The sequence below is a fragment of the Accipiter gentilis genome, chromosome Z (genome assembly GCF_929443795.1).
Source record: "Accipiter gentilis chromosome Z, bAccGen1.1, whole genome shotgun sequence".
In the NCBI taxonomy this organism is placed as follows: domain Eukaryota; kingdom Metazoa; phylum Chordata; class Aves; order Accipitriformes; family Accipitridae; genus Astur; species Astur gentilis.
The window spans coordinates 24,491,594-24,506,375 of NC_064919.1; the positions used below are offsets into that span (position 1 = coordinate 24,491,594).

Consider the following 14,782-nt stretch of genomic DNA (forward strand, 5'->3'; position numbering starts at 1 on the left):
CATTAGTTTATATGCCCTACATTCCCAAGGAATTGCTTTTCAGTACTTTTATTACAGTTGCCCTCTGTTCATTAAACAATCCTATTAAACAACTGAAACAACTGAAAAAGAAAACTAGCAAAGGAAGCACTTAAAGCATGAACTATCATAAATCAGGAATATCCAATGAAACAAGGCATACTGGTACAAGTGTTTTCTGTGCACTACACCCAGCTTTGTGCACAGAAACACAACTTAACTCTTACACTCATAACTGTTAAAGCAATAATCTTGTTGACAGCACTGTTTAAAAAAAAAAAACACAATATATCAGAAGTTTGTACTCCAGTAAACTCTTTCATATTCTAGAAATCAAGAAATCCAGAGAGTAGTCTTAGGGACCAGATCTATTTTAGAAGACAACGAAACAAAAGATAAACTTATCTTACCAAGAACGTGAATTTCTATAAGCAGAACAGCCAACCTCATTTTCTCATAAGGGTGTTCTCATACAGCAGTCATGGTAACACTTCTCTTTTCAATCTCACCTCATGGAAATTGTAGGAGCTCACATTTCAGAAAAGTGCTTCCAAATAAACTTGGCTGGAACTAGCTTGAAGATTCAAAAGTAACTTGGTGCAAGGCAGGCATTGGAATGTGGGTGACATGACTGCCTAAGTTTCTTATGACACTAGTTATAAACCCCCCCTATATTAACAATTAAAAGACCAGAAAATTAATGGGTTTGTTTTGGGGGGGAGGGTGTCAGCTGGGACAGGAGAGGAGACAGAAAAGAAAGGGTTTTGTTTTGTGGTTGGATTGTTTGGGGTTTTTAAGCAGTGTTGATTGACAAGTTCATATCAGAAGACACACTGAACATACCAGATTCAACAGCACATGCATTTCCTCGCTCCGTCTTTGGCAGAAGTTCTGTTCGTTCTTTATTTGTGACAGGAAATCTCTGAATTAAACTCCGAATGGTATGTTTCGTACTGGGAGCCAAGCTGCAAGTCATTACTGCATGTGTTGGTTCTGATACATCCTTCTTCCTTACAGTCAGGTATCGATTTGCTCCTTTCCTGGAAGAAAAAAGAAAAATGTATTTTAGGAATAAGTAACTTATTTACCTCTATGTAATCAACTTTGACCATAATTTTTTCAAGATGGCCGTCAGATTACTGTCAAATATAATGTCATAACTAGAAAATTGCTAATAATGTCCTATGTAGCATAACACACACCAAAATAGCAGAAGCATCCACAACATCCACCATCAAACCACCACATTCACACACTGTAGTGCAGCACTGCAGACTTTGGATGAGTACACTGAGCACGACTTTACAGTTAGGCCTCGATAATGTAACGCTGTTATGCTACCTTTCTGTTGAAGGTCTATCACGGCATTTGCTTCCCAAAAGACAGCCAGCTCCATCAATCAATCACTCAATCAATACTGAGAGGTATGACACAAACCTGATTTCTAGAGTAATTCAAGGGAGTTAGAGGTTAAAAATCAACAAATAGACACAACAGACAAACAAGAAGCCTTCTAGTGATATTCCAAGCCTTAATAAAATCCTTTAAAACAAATTAAGATTCCCGGGATGTTCATTTTCAAAGATTTACAATGTAGAATTAGAGCCAAAACACTTAATCATAACACCGCATTTGTTCTCAGACTGAAGTCTGATACTGAAACGCGAAGAGCTGTTGTATATAGGTTTGAAACTGAACTATCCTGTGCCTGGGCTACAATGACATCTCAACACTTCGAAAACTACTTCTCAGGATAAGAACGGAAGGTCACCCTACAAGCCCAGCACCCTGTCCCTGGCAGGGGTGCTATCGTGGTCTGTATGAACGGGGTGCAGGTACCCAGGTGCTGGCAGGGCAGCCTCTGTGAGGAGAGGCCCGGGCTGCCCTGTATGGGACACAGCCCGCTCCAGCAGACCCACCACAGGGCACAGCTGAGCCTCTCAGTCACGACGGTGGTGACTCTGTAATAATGTATTTAAGAAACAGAAAAAACGCTGCACAGCAGCTGCGAGGGAGGACTGAGAAAAATCTGAGAAACAGCCCTGCAGATACCAACGTCAGTGAAGCAGGAGGGGGGAGGAGGTGCTCCAAGTGCTGGAGGAGAGATTCCCCCGAAACCCACAGAAGAGACCTCAGTGGAGCACATTTATCCTAAAGGAACTTCCGTCTGTGAGAGAGACCCCATGCTATTTTCTCCCCACGTCCTGTTGAGGAGGGGGAGTGACAGACCAAGCTGGCTGGGCACCTGGCAGTTGGCCAAGGCCAACCCACCACCACATGGCTGCTTTCTAAGTTGTTGGCTTGGGTTCAGCTCCTGGTCAATGCAACGTTTCAGAACAGCAAAAATTCTGAAGCTGGAACAGTACTTGAATGTGAACGTCCAGGGAAAGGGAAAGGTTGGCAGAATTGGAAAAACAAACTGCAATGCTTTCCATGACTATGCTCCCAGTCTTCACTAGTTTGTATCTGAGCTACTTAGAACCACAAAATCACAGAACCACTGGGACTGGAAGGGACCTCTGGAGGTCATCTAGTCCAAACCCCTACACAAAGCAGGGGCACCTAGAGCTGGTTGCCCAGGACCTTGTCCAGACAGCTTCTGAATATCTTGAAGGAAAGAGACTCCACCACCTCCCTGGGCAACCTGTGCCAGAACGCGGTCACCCTGACATTGAAAAAGTGTTTTCTGATGTTGAGAGGGAACCTCCTGTGTTGCAGTCTGTGCCCACTGCCGCTGGTCCTGTCACGGGGCACCACTGACAAGAGCCTGGCTCCGTCCTGTTGGCACCCTCCCTGCAGGTGTTGATATACACTGATAAGATCCATCCCGATCCTTGTGTTCTCCAGGCTGAACAGCCCCAGTTCTCTCAGCCTGTCCTCATAGGAGAGACGCTTCAGTTCCTGCATCATCTTCTTGGTCCTTCACTGAACTCTCTCCAGTACATCCACATCTCTCTGCTACTGGTGATCCCAGCACTGGACACAGCACTCCAGGCGTACCCTCACCAGTGCTGAGTAAAGGGGAAGGATCACCTCCCTCAACCTGCTGGCAACGCTCCTAATTGGGGGGGGTAGGGAGGAGCTGGAAAGACAACCCTGATGTTGTACGAGCAGTGCTCAGCAGAAGCCCAAGTGCTGGTGTGTTATCAAACACAAGTGTTACCAGCTACAAGTACAGAGCACAGCAACTCAAGCCCAGCCAGACCTGACACAGTACACTGATAATGTCTAGAGGAAAACATAATAGCTATGAAGAGTTTATAGTAAGTTTTCTGTAAGTATTCAACATAAGATAGCTTAACTCAAAGGAAAAAACCAAAGACACAAAATATTGTCCTACGGTGCCCAAGCAATAGCTTCCCTTATTTTTCTACTCTGTGCAACAAGTGCAGATACAGTAATGAATAGCAACATCAAAATTATACCCTAGCGAAAAAAATAAGTTATGAAAGCCAATCATGATCAAGCTTTTTGTCCTGGTTTCAGCTGGGATAGAGTTAATTGTCTTCCTAGCAGCTGGTACAGTGCTATATTTTTGAGTAAAATATGAGAAGAATGTTGATAACACACTGATGCTTTCAGTTGTTGCTAAATAACGTTTCGTCTAAAGTCAAGGATTTTTCAGCTTCTGACGCCCAGCCAGCAAGAAGGCTGGAGGCACACAAGAAGTTGGGAGGGGACACAGCCAGAGCAGCTGACCCAAACTGGCCAAAGGGGTATTCCATACCATGTGATGTCATGCCCAGTATATAAACTGGGGGGAGTTGGCCTAGGGGGGGATCGCTGCTCAGGAACTGACTGGGCATCGGTCAGCAGGTGCTAAGCAATTGCATCGTGCATCACTTGTTTATTCCAATCCTTTTATTACTACTATTGTCATTTTATTAGTGTTATCATTATCACTATTAGTTTCTTCTTTTCTGTTCTATTAAACCGTTCTTATCTCAACCCATGAGTTATACTTCTTGTCACGATTCTCTCCCCCATTCCACTGGGGAGTGAAGGGGATGTGAGCGAGTGGCTGCGTGGTGCTTAATTGCTGGCTGGGGTTAAACCAAGACACTTTTAAAGACCAACCATTTCAAAAGTTATTACAAGCATAAATACTGAAGAAACCTGCAGAGACTAAACATGAGTAGAACATTTGAATTTATTTTAAAAGGAAATGTATGTTTCTTTAATGTGCAATGCATTATTATAGTTTAAAAAAAAAAGATACAGTTTAGGTCTTCCCAGCTCAATATTTCCTTTTTCTCATCTATTTAAATTTCAGTTCAACTATTCTCCAAGCTTCATGTCACCATGAACACTCCACATTTAAAAAAAAAAACCACCACCACAAAACAAAAACAGGGGGTCGAGGGAGGTGATTGTCCCACTCTACACTGCACTGGGGCCGCCCCACCTCGACTCCTGTGTGCAGTTTGGGGTGCTGCAATATCAGAAGGACATTAAGATTATCAGTGTCCAGAGGAGGGCGACCAAGATGGAGAAAGGCCTCGAGGGCAAGACAGGAGGAGCGGCTGAGGTCACCTGGCTTGTTCAGCCTGGAGAAGAGAAGCCTGAGGGATGACCTCATCACAGTCTACAACGTCCTCAACGCCGGGGCGGGGGGGGGGGTTAGCAGAAGGGAGGTGCTGATCTCCCCTCTCTGGCGACCAGCGATAGGATACGAGGAGATGGAATGAAGCTGCATCAGGGGAATTCAGATTGGTCATTAGGAAAAGGTTCTTCACTGAGAGGGTGGTCTGTCACTGGAACAGCTCCCCGGGGAAGCGGTCACTGCACCGAGCCTGTCCGAGTGCAAGGAGCGTCTGGATGATGCTCTTAGTCCTATGGTTTAGTTTTAGGTAGTCCTGCAGGGAGCAGGGAGTTGGACTCGATGATCCTTACGGGTCTCTTCCAACCTGAGATATTCCATGGTTCTACGAAAACAACGACCAAAAATACCACAGAATCTACTGGGGAGCTGCTCAGAGAGACTTGCAAAGCTCTACAAAGAATCAACAAGGATTCGAGCAGGCATACCAGTTACAGTTTAGAGCAGGCACCGTACAACACAAGCATGTTCCCGCTAACCAGTTGCGGACATCTGACAAGGCTTTCTAACACTCCATGTTCACAAACTATGATGCAAAGGTCCGCAAGCTCAAACAAATTTATTGTCTCAGGCAAATAAATGTAGCAAAAATGAGCTACACAGCTGGAACAACACTGGAAGAATAACGTCACTTGAACAGCACTATACTTGAGTAAGATCTGCTGAAACCAAGCTACACAGTCAACACAATCAGTGCTGAATAGCACTTACTCCCTAATTAAGTATAGATCAGAGAACCAGCATTTTACAATATTTTTGCAAGACTCGTGAAGTATCACCAAAAGTGAGGAACAGCAAATGCTGTTCACACAGTCCACACACACACACACGTTACTCCACGTATCTGCATTTTTCCTGTATCTTTCCCTTTCCTGTTGATTTGCCACCTGAACTCACTCCCAGGGGAGCCCCATTCTCAGCTTTCATGCAAGCTCATCACATCAAAGAACACGGGTTTTCTCTTCAGAAGATCAGAGCAGCGTAAGAGAAAGAAACATCACCGTACCTGCATACGAACCCTCTTCTGCACTTCTCAACAAAAGCACTCTCTCGGACATGCTACTCTAGGTTACGTTTTATCTGCCAAGGTATGAGATTCTATTCAAAAGCCCTTGGGCACACAACAGTACATGAAAAACAGAACAGATCTGGGGCGAGACGTCTTTTTTACGGAGCCATGACACCCACAAAACAGTATGAGGGCAAGCTACCTCAAACTAAGCTCGTCACAGGTTTAAGTGCACCTAAAGCAAAGCGCAAAGATGCTCATTTTTACCTTACTTTTTAAACCTTTTCCTCCAGTCCTATTCCCTGCCACAGCGCAGGACACGCTAGGAACACAGCTCACTTTGGCGCTAGTCATGAAACCCCGTAGTACGGCTTGCACCCAAAAAAGGCAATAATAAATAAAAATCAGACTCCCACCTACCCTTTGCTTTTGGATACCAGTCCGAGAGACTGACACAGCCGGTGAACGAATGCTCTTTCGGTGCTAGTGAAGGAGGAAGGAAACTCCATTTCTGGAACAACAATAAAAAAGCAAACATAGCAACAAGAGGCGCAGTATTCTCGACACGGCACCTCGACGTTACGAGTTCCTCGGTCCCCAAACCTACCACGCTCTCCCGCCAACGACGGGACTAACGGCACGGCCGCACCTTCACGGCGGGAAGCCAGGCAGGGCTCGCGAGCAAGCCCCCTCACTCGGGCAGAGACGAGGCTTCTGCCGGCGAACCGGCGGCGAGCCTCCGCGCCTCGACGTCCGCCACCCCCCACGCCGGGCCTCGCCTCCCCCCGCCGGCCCAGGCCAGGTGCCCACAGCCGCCGCCCCGGCTCCCCGCCGCCACGGGCCCGCCCGGGCGCACCTGCCAGGCGGGGCGCCCCCCGCGCCCTTCTCCCCCGCGGCCGGGCCGCCGCTACGCACCTTTCTCCTCTCCGTACCGGAACCGCTCCAGGGCGAGGTTCACCGCGATCTCCACCTCCTCGTCGACGCGGATATCCTTCAGCCTCTTGCCGCGGCCCGCCGCGGGGCCGGCGGAGGCGGCGGAGGCCGCGGCGGCGGCGGAGGAGGCCGAGGCCGCGGCCGCGGAGGAGGAGGCCGCGGCGGAGGAGGCCGAGGCCGCGGCCGCGGAGGAGGCCGAGGCCAAGCCCCCGCCAGGCTGCCGCGACGAGACGCTACTGGGCCGCGACGAGACGCTACTGGGCCGCGACGAGACGCTACTGGGCCGCGACATGGCGCGGCAGCGAGTGCCGGTGGCGTGGGGAGCCCTCGCCGGCGCAGGAGCGGGCAGCGGGCCGCCGCAGCGCCGCGACGTCACTGCGCGGGGCGGGGCGGGGCGAGGCGAGGCGGGGCGCGGCGGGGCGCGGCGGGGCGGGGGTGGGAGGAGCTGCCCCGCCTCGGCTCCCGTGGCGGCGGAGAGGGCGCGAGCTCGCGCCGCCTTCCCCCGCCCCGCCCCGCCCCCGCGGCGGCCGTTGGGCGCCTCTCCTCAGCGCCGGGGGCGGCAGCGGCGTGGCGGAGGCCCGCGGGGGGCGGCTCTTCGTGGGGCTGGGGAGGCGCCGGGCCCAGGGCCCAGGCAGCCGCAGGGTTGTGTTCAGCCACGCACGCCTTTGGGGCGCTTAGCGCAAGTCAGTGGTGCGGGCGGCGTGACGCGTTGGCCGCAGCTGCCAGCGCCGTTGCTTGGGTGAGCGTGAAGGCTGGGTAAGGCAACCTGCCCTCCTCGGCTGGGGGGCGGCAGAAGTGCTCTCTGCAACGGCGGGGGGGGTGCACGCCGCAGGCTGGCGTCCGCTAGGTACAAAATGGTATTGCGAACGGAAGGGGCCTGGGTTTTTTCCGTGAGGCTGGCAAAGTATCGTTGAAATAGCGTACAGCTGGCAGTGACTGGGAAGTAGCACTGATAGGGCCTGTCTGGCCGTAAATTACGTAATTGAATTGAGTGACATGCAGTGGAGGTGGCCGAGATCGTTGCAGTCCTCGGCCTCTGCACTGTGAAGTGTTACTTGCCCTCGATTTTGTAAAATGCAAGTAATTTTTCAAGGTGGTACTCCGAGGCAAATTGTTGAGCCATTTAGCATTATGGGGATTTGATGGTGTCTTGAGCATTCTTTAGGTCAGTAAATAAGCCTTTGGCTGAAACGATCGTCTTTTCCTGCTGACGCCGCACCGAAGATATAAAAAACAAACAAACAAACAAACAAACACCACCACCCCACCCCACCACCCCAAAAAAAACCACCAAACCAACTCTCGGCCATGACACAGGATTAACTGTTGCAGGTTGCTGCTACTTTGGAAACAGCATTCAGCCAGAAGGAGAATACTTTGAGGAAGAGCAGACTTCCTCACGTGTGAACTTAAGCGGAGAACTGAGTAAGTAGCAAATAAACACTGTCTGATGCAGCTGCCTGAAAAATGTCTCCTAAGAGACCTCTGCCAAGGCCCTATACAAAGCTCACTTCAGCATATTTCTGCACTGAGAAGTGGCACTGGAGCTGAAGGTTTGCTCTGATGTAAGGTTGTTTTTTAAACTTTCTCAGTTTTTTTTTAATCCAGATACCTTCCTATACATTTTCAACCAAAGTACTTAATGCTGTTTCCTTATAGCCGTTTCTGTGACATTCAGTGCTGTCGAGTTAGAGCACATCACGTCTACTATGAAAAAGTAAACCTTTAGTTTAACAAGATAAGGAATCCTCTTATCTTCCTTAGTATCACCAGTAATAAATGATAGATTGTAACTCATTTGAGAGAGTCACATCAGAAATCTTTAATTATGAACCCAGATCTCTTACCAATTCCTATGTCTTAACAGCATCATCGTGCCTTCCTACAAGGAAAGCACGTGATTCTGCAAAATGGTTTCCTCGGGGCCTATTCTGATCTCAGTTTGCAATCTTGTGTATACAACAGCGCACAGAGATAATAACTAGCTGTTATGTTAGGTCTCATCTATATCGTGAAGAGCGCAATGAAGCCTGAGTGCATCCTGCATAACAAGCTTCTTCATACATTGCTTGCTTCTTTCATTGCTGGGTTGACTCTCCAATGCTATTAAGTGTGAAAAAAACAGGAAGCTGCAGTCACTCAGGTAAAAAGACATGACTCAAAGCATATAGTCAGGATGCACATGGAGAAAGAAAAAATCATTTTTATATATTCCTGCTGGAAAATAAAGTTGCAGCCTGAATTCACAGCTAATGTAACTCTGTTGGTACCACTATGCTAGAGGTTAATCTGTCTTCAGGAGTTTAAGACAGGAACTCATAAAATATAAAACGAAGGGAAGCCTGACTCAGTAAACTAATAGTGTTTGAATTTAACACATTGTAAAGATGAGTGGAGTGCTGGCACACTGAGCATGATTTAAACTATCTGCTTGCTATACATTTTTGCTGTAAATACACCTTAAAAAAAAACCTCAAACAGCCAATGAATCATTCTTCCCAAACTGCTGAGACAAATTAGAGGAGTCAGCATTTAGGTAACAAAACCCACTGAACACAGAGTAGTTCCATGCTACAGTGAAGCAGCAGGAAGATTTTCTTGATAAGGAGTTGTCACCCCCATACTGCATGCTGCAACAAGTGCTGTGCCCTGCTAACTAGTTGATTGCAATCCACACTGAGCATAGGAAAAAAGTGAAGACAGAATTGTGCCTTAAGCCCATGTCTTGGGGCAGCTGGGCAAAGTGGTCTCCTGTTTTGGTGAATTTACTTCCAAAAACACTAAGGGTGATTCTGGACCGCCTTTGAGGTTGCCCTCCAGCTCCAACTGGCCTATGTGCAGGCGATGGCCCTGGGAAGGAGGAGCAGCAACGTACTTTCTGGTGCACGTGGGATCCAAACGTGCTGACACTAGCGTGGCATAGGGCATGTCTCGTGGTGGTGTAACACAGGTCCAGCTTCCCATTAGTTATGTCTTCCTTCAGGCTTTTGAGAAAAGACCTTTGCAGACAGGTCCGCGTCTACCAGCAAAGGAAGTGCTCTTCTGCATTCAGCCAGAGTTTCACTCAGCCTAGCATTCTAGCTCCAGCTCAGGTCCATATTAGATGCAGAAGTACAACAGGAACATACAACAGATCGTTCTGAAAAACATACACACAGAACAGCTTTTGTCTTTGTTTCTTTCCAAGTTCTTACACATGGTGGTTTATATATATTCTTTATACATTTTCTGTTAATAAAAATTACTAGCTGTAGATTTTCTTATTAGAATTAACAACTCGTAAGACTTTTTAAGATCGTTTTTCGTGGTTGGCCTCAGAAATACCTTCTGGCTCAGGCTTACACAAAACAAATATCTCCCAGAGTAAGAAGTATTTCCTTCTATCACCATATGTCTGAATGCCCATATATTTTTTTTTATGAGAAGCATTAAGAGGCAGCAGAGTTTTATGCTAAAATACATCTGCATGTTCAAATACAATTATGCATTTTTATCTTACCCTTCTCAGAGGTACTTATGTAGCAGGTTTTGCTGGCTTCCTTTCACCTTGCAGAATATTTTCTCTCTTGTGAATACTATAAAATTCCACAAAAGATGCCACTACTGAGAGAAAAGGAACCACAAAGTAAGTTTGTAAAACAAAATTATCCATTAGGTACTGTGTAAGTGTACTGTGTCAGATCTGACTGCAAAATAATTAGTCTTTTTGTGAATTTTTTTTGAAGAATTTAGTGTTGTAAGACTTGTTATCTCTTGAAATAGGATGCAAGAATCACTGATGAGCTAATATTACTCTGCAAAGGCAAGTTAGTGAAGGAGCACGGGATTTCTTTTTTTTTTCAGTTCCTTGATTACAAAAAAGACATTGTGATATGTTTTTATTTTAGGCATTATAGTAACTCGGAAATCCAGATAGGTATTGGCTGTTACGGTTATTAATGATGCCATAAAATGAGATACATACTTACGCATACTTAGGGAAGTATGGCTAATGTGAAATTATAATGGGAGGTATTTGTTTAATAAATTACCTGTGGTGCAAATGGGCATCTATTGCTTTACTGCACACAGCTGTATACACTGCCAGTTCCCCAGAACTTTTGCTGCTGATGTAGGCTGTATGGTTGATCGCCTCCTCCCCATTTATGTTACTCCTTGTATTATGTACTGACACATAATTTCTTGTTCATCTGTCTCTTCTATTGCCCTTATTTGCTTTATTTTTTATTTATTTTTGAGGCATAAGGGGAAAAGTCTATTGATCAGTTTAAGCAATGGTGTGTCAGTGTGTGTATAGATAGATATTTACATGTGTGCTTCTATCCGTCTGCTTTCAGTCCTTCCTTAGATAATGTTTGAACCTTTTGAACAGTATAAACAAAAAATGAAGGAGGGGGTGAAAGTCTTAGATGCCAAATTCCTCAAAGTATAATGAGAATAGGCAACGGAGTAGAAGATAGAAATCCTACTCCTATTCAACTAAATAGAAAGGCTGCAGCATGAGCTCACAGTCCTTATTACATAATGGAAAGACTTAAAAAATGCATCAAGCCCAGGTTAAATTTTGATCTAAGTTTGTGTCTCATTAGCTCTCGAAAATCCATCTAACCACACACCTCTGTTAGGGATTCATGGAACCAATTCTTTTCTTCATTGCCACTCTTCTACAAGTTACACTAATTTTTTCTCTGCCCTCATTCACTGCCAAAACATGGCCTCACAAAGGGTTTCAGGACAAGGGTGGTAGGAGGCCTCAGAGGCAGGGCATCTGGTAACATCCAGGTTTGTTGGCCATAAGGTAAAGAAGAAAGTGACAGGCTATAGTTTAAGTCTGCAGCCTTTGTCCTGGAAAAATACTGCCATGGCTACTCACGTTTGAGTCTGTCTAAAGGCACAGAAGCTGTGTCTGCATGCACAAAACACACTGTTGTTCTGAGCCAGGACCTGGCAACCAGAGGAATTCAGGGAGCCATCCTCACAGACTCACACTCCCAGCTTGCCTCTATTTCTGAATCCTTTGGCTCACTTAGGTTTCATTTTATTTAGGTTCCAAAATAGGAGCTTCTTTTCTTTTTTTCTTTTTTTTTTTTTTTTTTTTTTTCCCCTGAATAAAACATTCAAAACAACCATATGAATCTAGAAGGTAAAGTAACATTTTTCTGATCAGTGGAGAGAATTGCTGTTTATCACTGCCTCCTGTTCCAATTTATGAATAAAATTATGTCCTCTACCCTGTTTTGGAGAGGGGAAAATGCTTAGGTTTTGTTTGTTATATGTTTTTTGTTGGTTAGGAAAAAAGTTATAAAACTGCATTGTGTAGCACAATTCCCTGTCTTCTATGATAAGATACTGTTTGTCAAACAGATTTCACAATATGAAATCTAATGATGGGTATGCACTTTTTGTTGGATCTTAAGGAGTTTTCTTTGCTTGTTTTGGGCTTCATTAGCCCATTTTTATATTCTTTCCTTTTTATATATTTTCCATTGTCAAAAATGGTACCTTATGATACAAAATAGAAGCCATGTAACTGTTTCCTCACTGATGGGTTATTTGATGGTCTTTCCTTCAAGATTAGTGCTTTGAAACCAAGCTGTAAATCCAGGAATATGTCATGATCTTTACTTATAGATAATCTCTCTCTAGTAATAATCATATATTTGTCTTTGGTTTGCCTATCCCTATCACAATCACCCTTTTAAGTATGTCTTACTACTACATAGTACAATTGTCTCTGCTGTATCTAGGGTTTAGCTTTGAAATGTAAAGGATATTAGCTACAAGAGGCTTAGTTAGGGCATCATCTGTTTCACCGTAGCTGTTTCAAAGTATATATTGTCTGTATAGACCCCCCACTGACCTTACTGGGGATTTTTACTTTACCTTGAATACCCCATAACACCTGTCACCCAAAATCACTTTCAGTTCTGCACAAATCCTGCATGCTCAATAATTTAAGGCAGAAATCTACCATAGCAGCAGCAAAAGGTGAGCAATATTATACATCAGTATCTTTTTCTTCTTTGCAGTTTTCTCCTTTAATATCCTGTGGAACTTGGAAACTCCATAAATACTGATGTTGAAGGTTACACGGTTCTCCAATTTATTTTGTCGTTGAGGAACTACCTCTCTCAGATCCCCATTTAGAGCAGTCCAGAGCCTGGGTTGTTGAACCTTCAGGGGAAAAGAGCAGCAGCCTCCTGTGGAGCCCAAGGCATCTACAGAGTTCAGCAATATATCCAGAATGAGGGCTGGGAGGGTTCCCAACCGGGTTGAATATGCCCCAGTTCTTCCAGCTACTCGCTCTACTACTCCTCCCTCCTAAAATGAGAAGCTGTAGTTTCCAGGGTGAGCAAAGGATAGAGGGCAGGAGGGAGAGTGGAATGATCCTGCACTAACAGATTTTACTATGCCTGGAACATATCATAAAGGCAGCATGAAAACTGCAGGGATCCCCTGTCTTAACGTGCTGAGGGGTAGACTGAAGGCAGAAGGATTTTGTAGCTGTCATTCATATGCTTGTGTCTCTGCCGAAATTGGAATTCAGTGGAACTGGTATGTTCCCTAGAGACATTTATTTACACTGAATTGTCATTTCCTGGTAGAATACTGTTTCACTGAAACATTTTGACCACAGTTATACCTGTGTTGCAGAAATTTTCTGAAGCACAGAAGGTGTTTAACTACTGCAGCCATCAGCAGTCTGCAGAAATAAGAAGTTATCAAGGTTACCTCATAGTCACAGCCTACAAAAAGCCCATTTATCTTTACAAGTGTCCCCCTTTTTTTCAATAAAAGTAGTATTTTGTTAACAGAGATAGAGATTCAAAAAATAAACTTTGATAAACAACAGTGGAAATATTCAACATCTTTGTTTACATGTACATAAAAGAAATGCAGGAACTAAGTGCTCTGTCGTCTATGCAGATACAAATTGTGGATCCATATGCAAGATCCAGGCCTAGCAAACTGTATTGAGTAGGAGAGTGGTTTAGGACATTTTTGGAAAAAGGGGCAAACCTGTTCTCACTTAGATTCATTATCATCAAGCAAAAGGACACTCTTTAAAACAGAACAGTTTTACAAGCTGGTTGAGCATTATAAAGGTGAAGACTGAAAAGGCGGCTTCTCAAAAAATGGCATTAATATTCTATCTACGTGAAACTATTTTCAATCTTGGACAAAATATCTGTTTTGCATATCACATTTTGGAGCAGGAGAAAAAAATCACAAAAAATTGTCTCACCGGAAAAGTTATTTTCTTTTGAAAACAGTATTTTAAGACTTTTCGGCCAGCTCTGCTCAATAAGAACTCGACAGTAAAGGCTGCACAAGACTTACATTTGCAGCTGGAGCTTGGAATCCTAGGTCTGTGATGTGAGGTGGATCTAAGTGAAGTAACGTGAGAAGGATAGTACGGTGAGTCCAGACATCAGGATTTTGATGAGAATTTAACTAGCAATTTCCTGGTAAATGGTGGCTCTGTTGGTAGCAAATGCAGTTTGCTGTACACGAAGATTTTTGAAACAATATTTCTTTTAACTCACCTTATATGTCTGTTACTTTAAATTTTGTTACAGTGGAGACCAACAAACGAAGACGGTCCTCATCTGAAGCCTACGGAAGTAAAGGGTAATCTCTCCTTTGATACCACAGGCACTGCTTCCGACCCTTGTGTATGTCAGAATCTTCAGTCTGAATGCCTAAGCCGCTGGAGCGATTTAAATAGCTAACCCCCGATGGATCCACGTTACAGTAACATCAGAAATACGCCTTTTGTGAGCAAGTTATGTGGCAGGAAGTAAAATACTCGTATTAAGTTCACTTCCCCAACTAAAAAAACGTTTGCATAGGAAATCATTTTTACTCGGCTGCTTTATAGGCTGGGCACAGATTACGCAGGCGAGGCACGGGTTTGGCCAAGGGGTACACACTTGGGCCTGGGTCCACATCGTACTGGCCCGCTACACACGTGCCAAGTCACAGGATACGAACGCGCCTGCCTGCCGTGCCTCCCCAGGCAGCCCCCCCCACCCCCGGCTCCCCAGCCCCCGGGGAGCGGCCGCTCTCCATAGGAGTCCCAGCTGCAGCTCAGCCGGTGGGCAAAGATGTGTTGGGCTCCGGAGGCGCTGAGGATCAAGTCTGGCAGTGCAGGACAGATCAGCCAGCCAGCGGTTTTCAAGTCACGCTTAGCTGTCGCGACTGACGGCAGTGCATTCTTG

The 14,782-nt window shown here is 45.4% G+C and overlaps 1 protein-coding gene and 1 long non-coding RNA gene across 2 annotated transcripts in view; one reads left to right on the forward strand and one right to left on the reverse strand.

Moving 5' to 3' along the window:
• Positions 1-6,879, reverse strand: part of YTHDC2 (YTH N6-methyladenosine RNA binding protein C2) — a 38,578-nt gene extending 31,699 nt beyond the window's left edge. Inside the window, exons 1-3 of the mRNA XM_049794877.1 lie at positions 6,543-6,879; positions 6,048-6,138; positions 862-1,058 (exon numbers count right to left, since the gene is read on the reverse strand). Coding sequence (XP_049650834.1) covers positions 862-1,058; positions 6,048-6,138; positions 6,543-6,852 — 598 coding nt within the window. The 5' untranslated portion in view covers positions 6,853-6,879. The remainder of the gene's footprint in view (positions 1-861; positions 1,059-6,047; positions 6,139-6,542) is intronic.
• Positions 6,880-7,191: 312 nt separating this feature from the next.
• On the forward strand, positions 7,192-14,527 carry LOC126035859 (uncharacterized). Its single transcript, XR_007505056.1, has 3 exons — positions 7,192-7,299; positions 7,893-7,985; positions 14,141-14,527. It is a non-coding gene; the product is annotated as an uncharacterized LOC126035859 (long non-coding RNA).
• Positions 14,528-14,782: the final 255 nt, after the last annotated feature.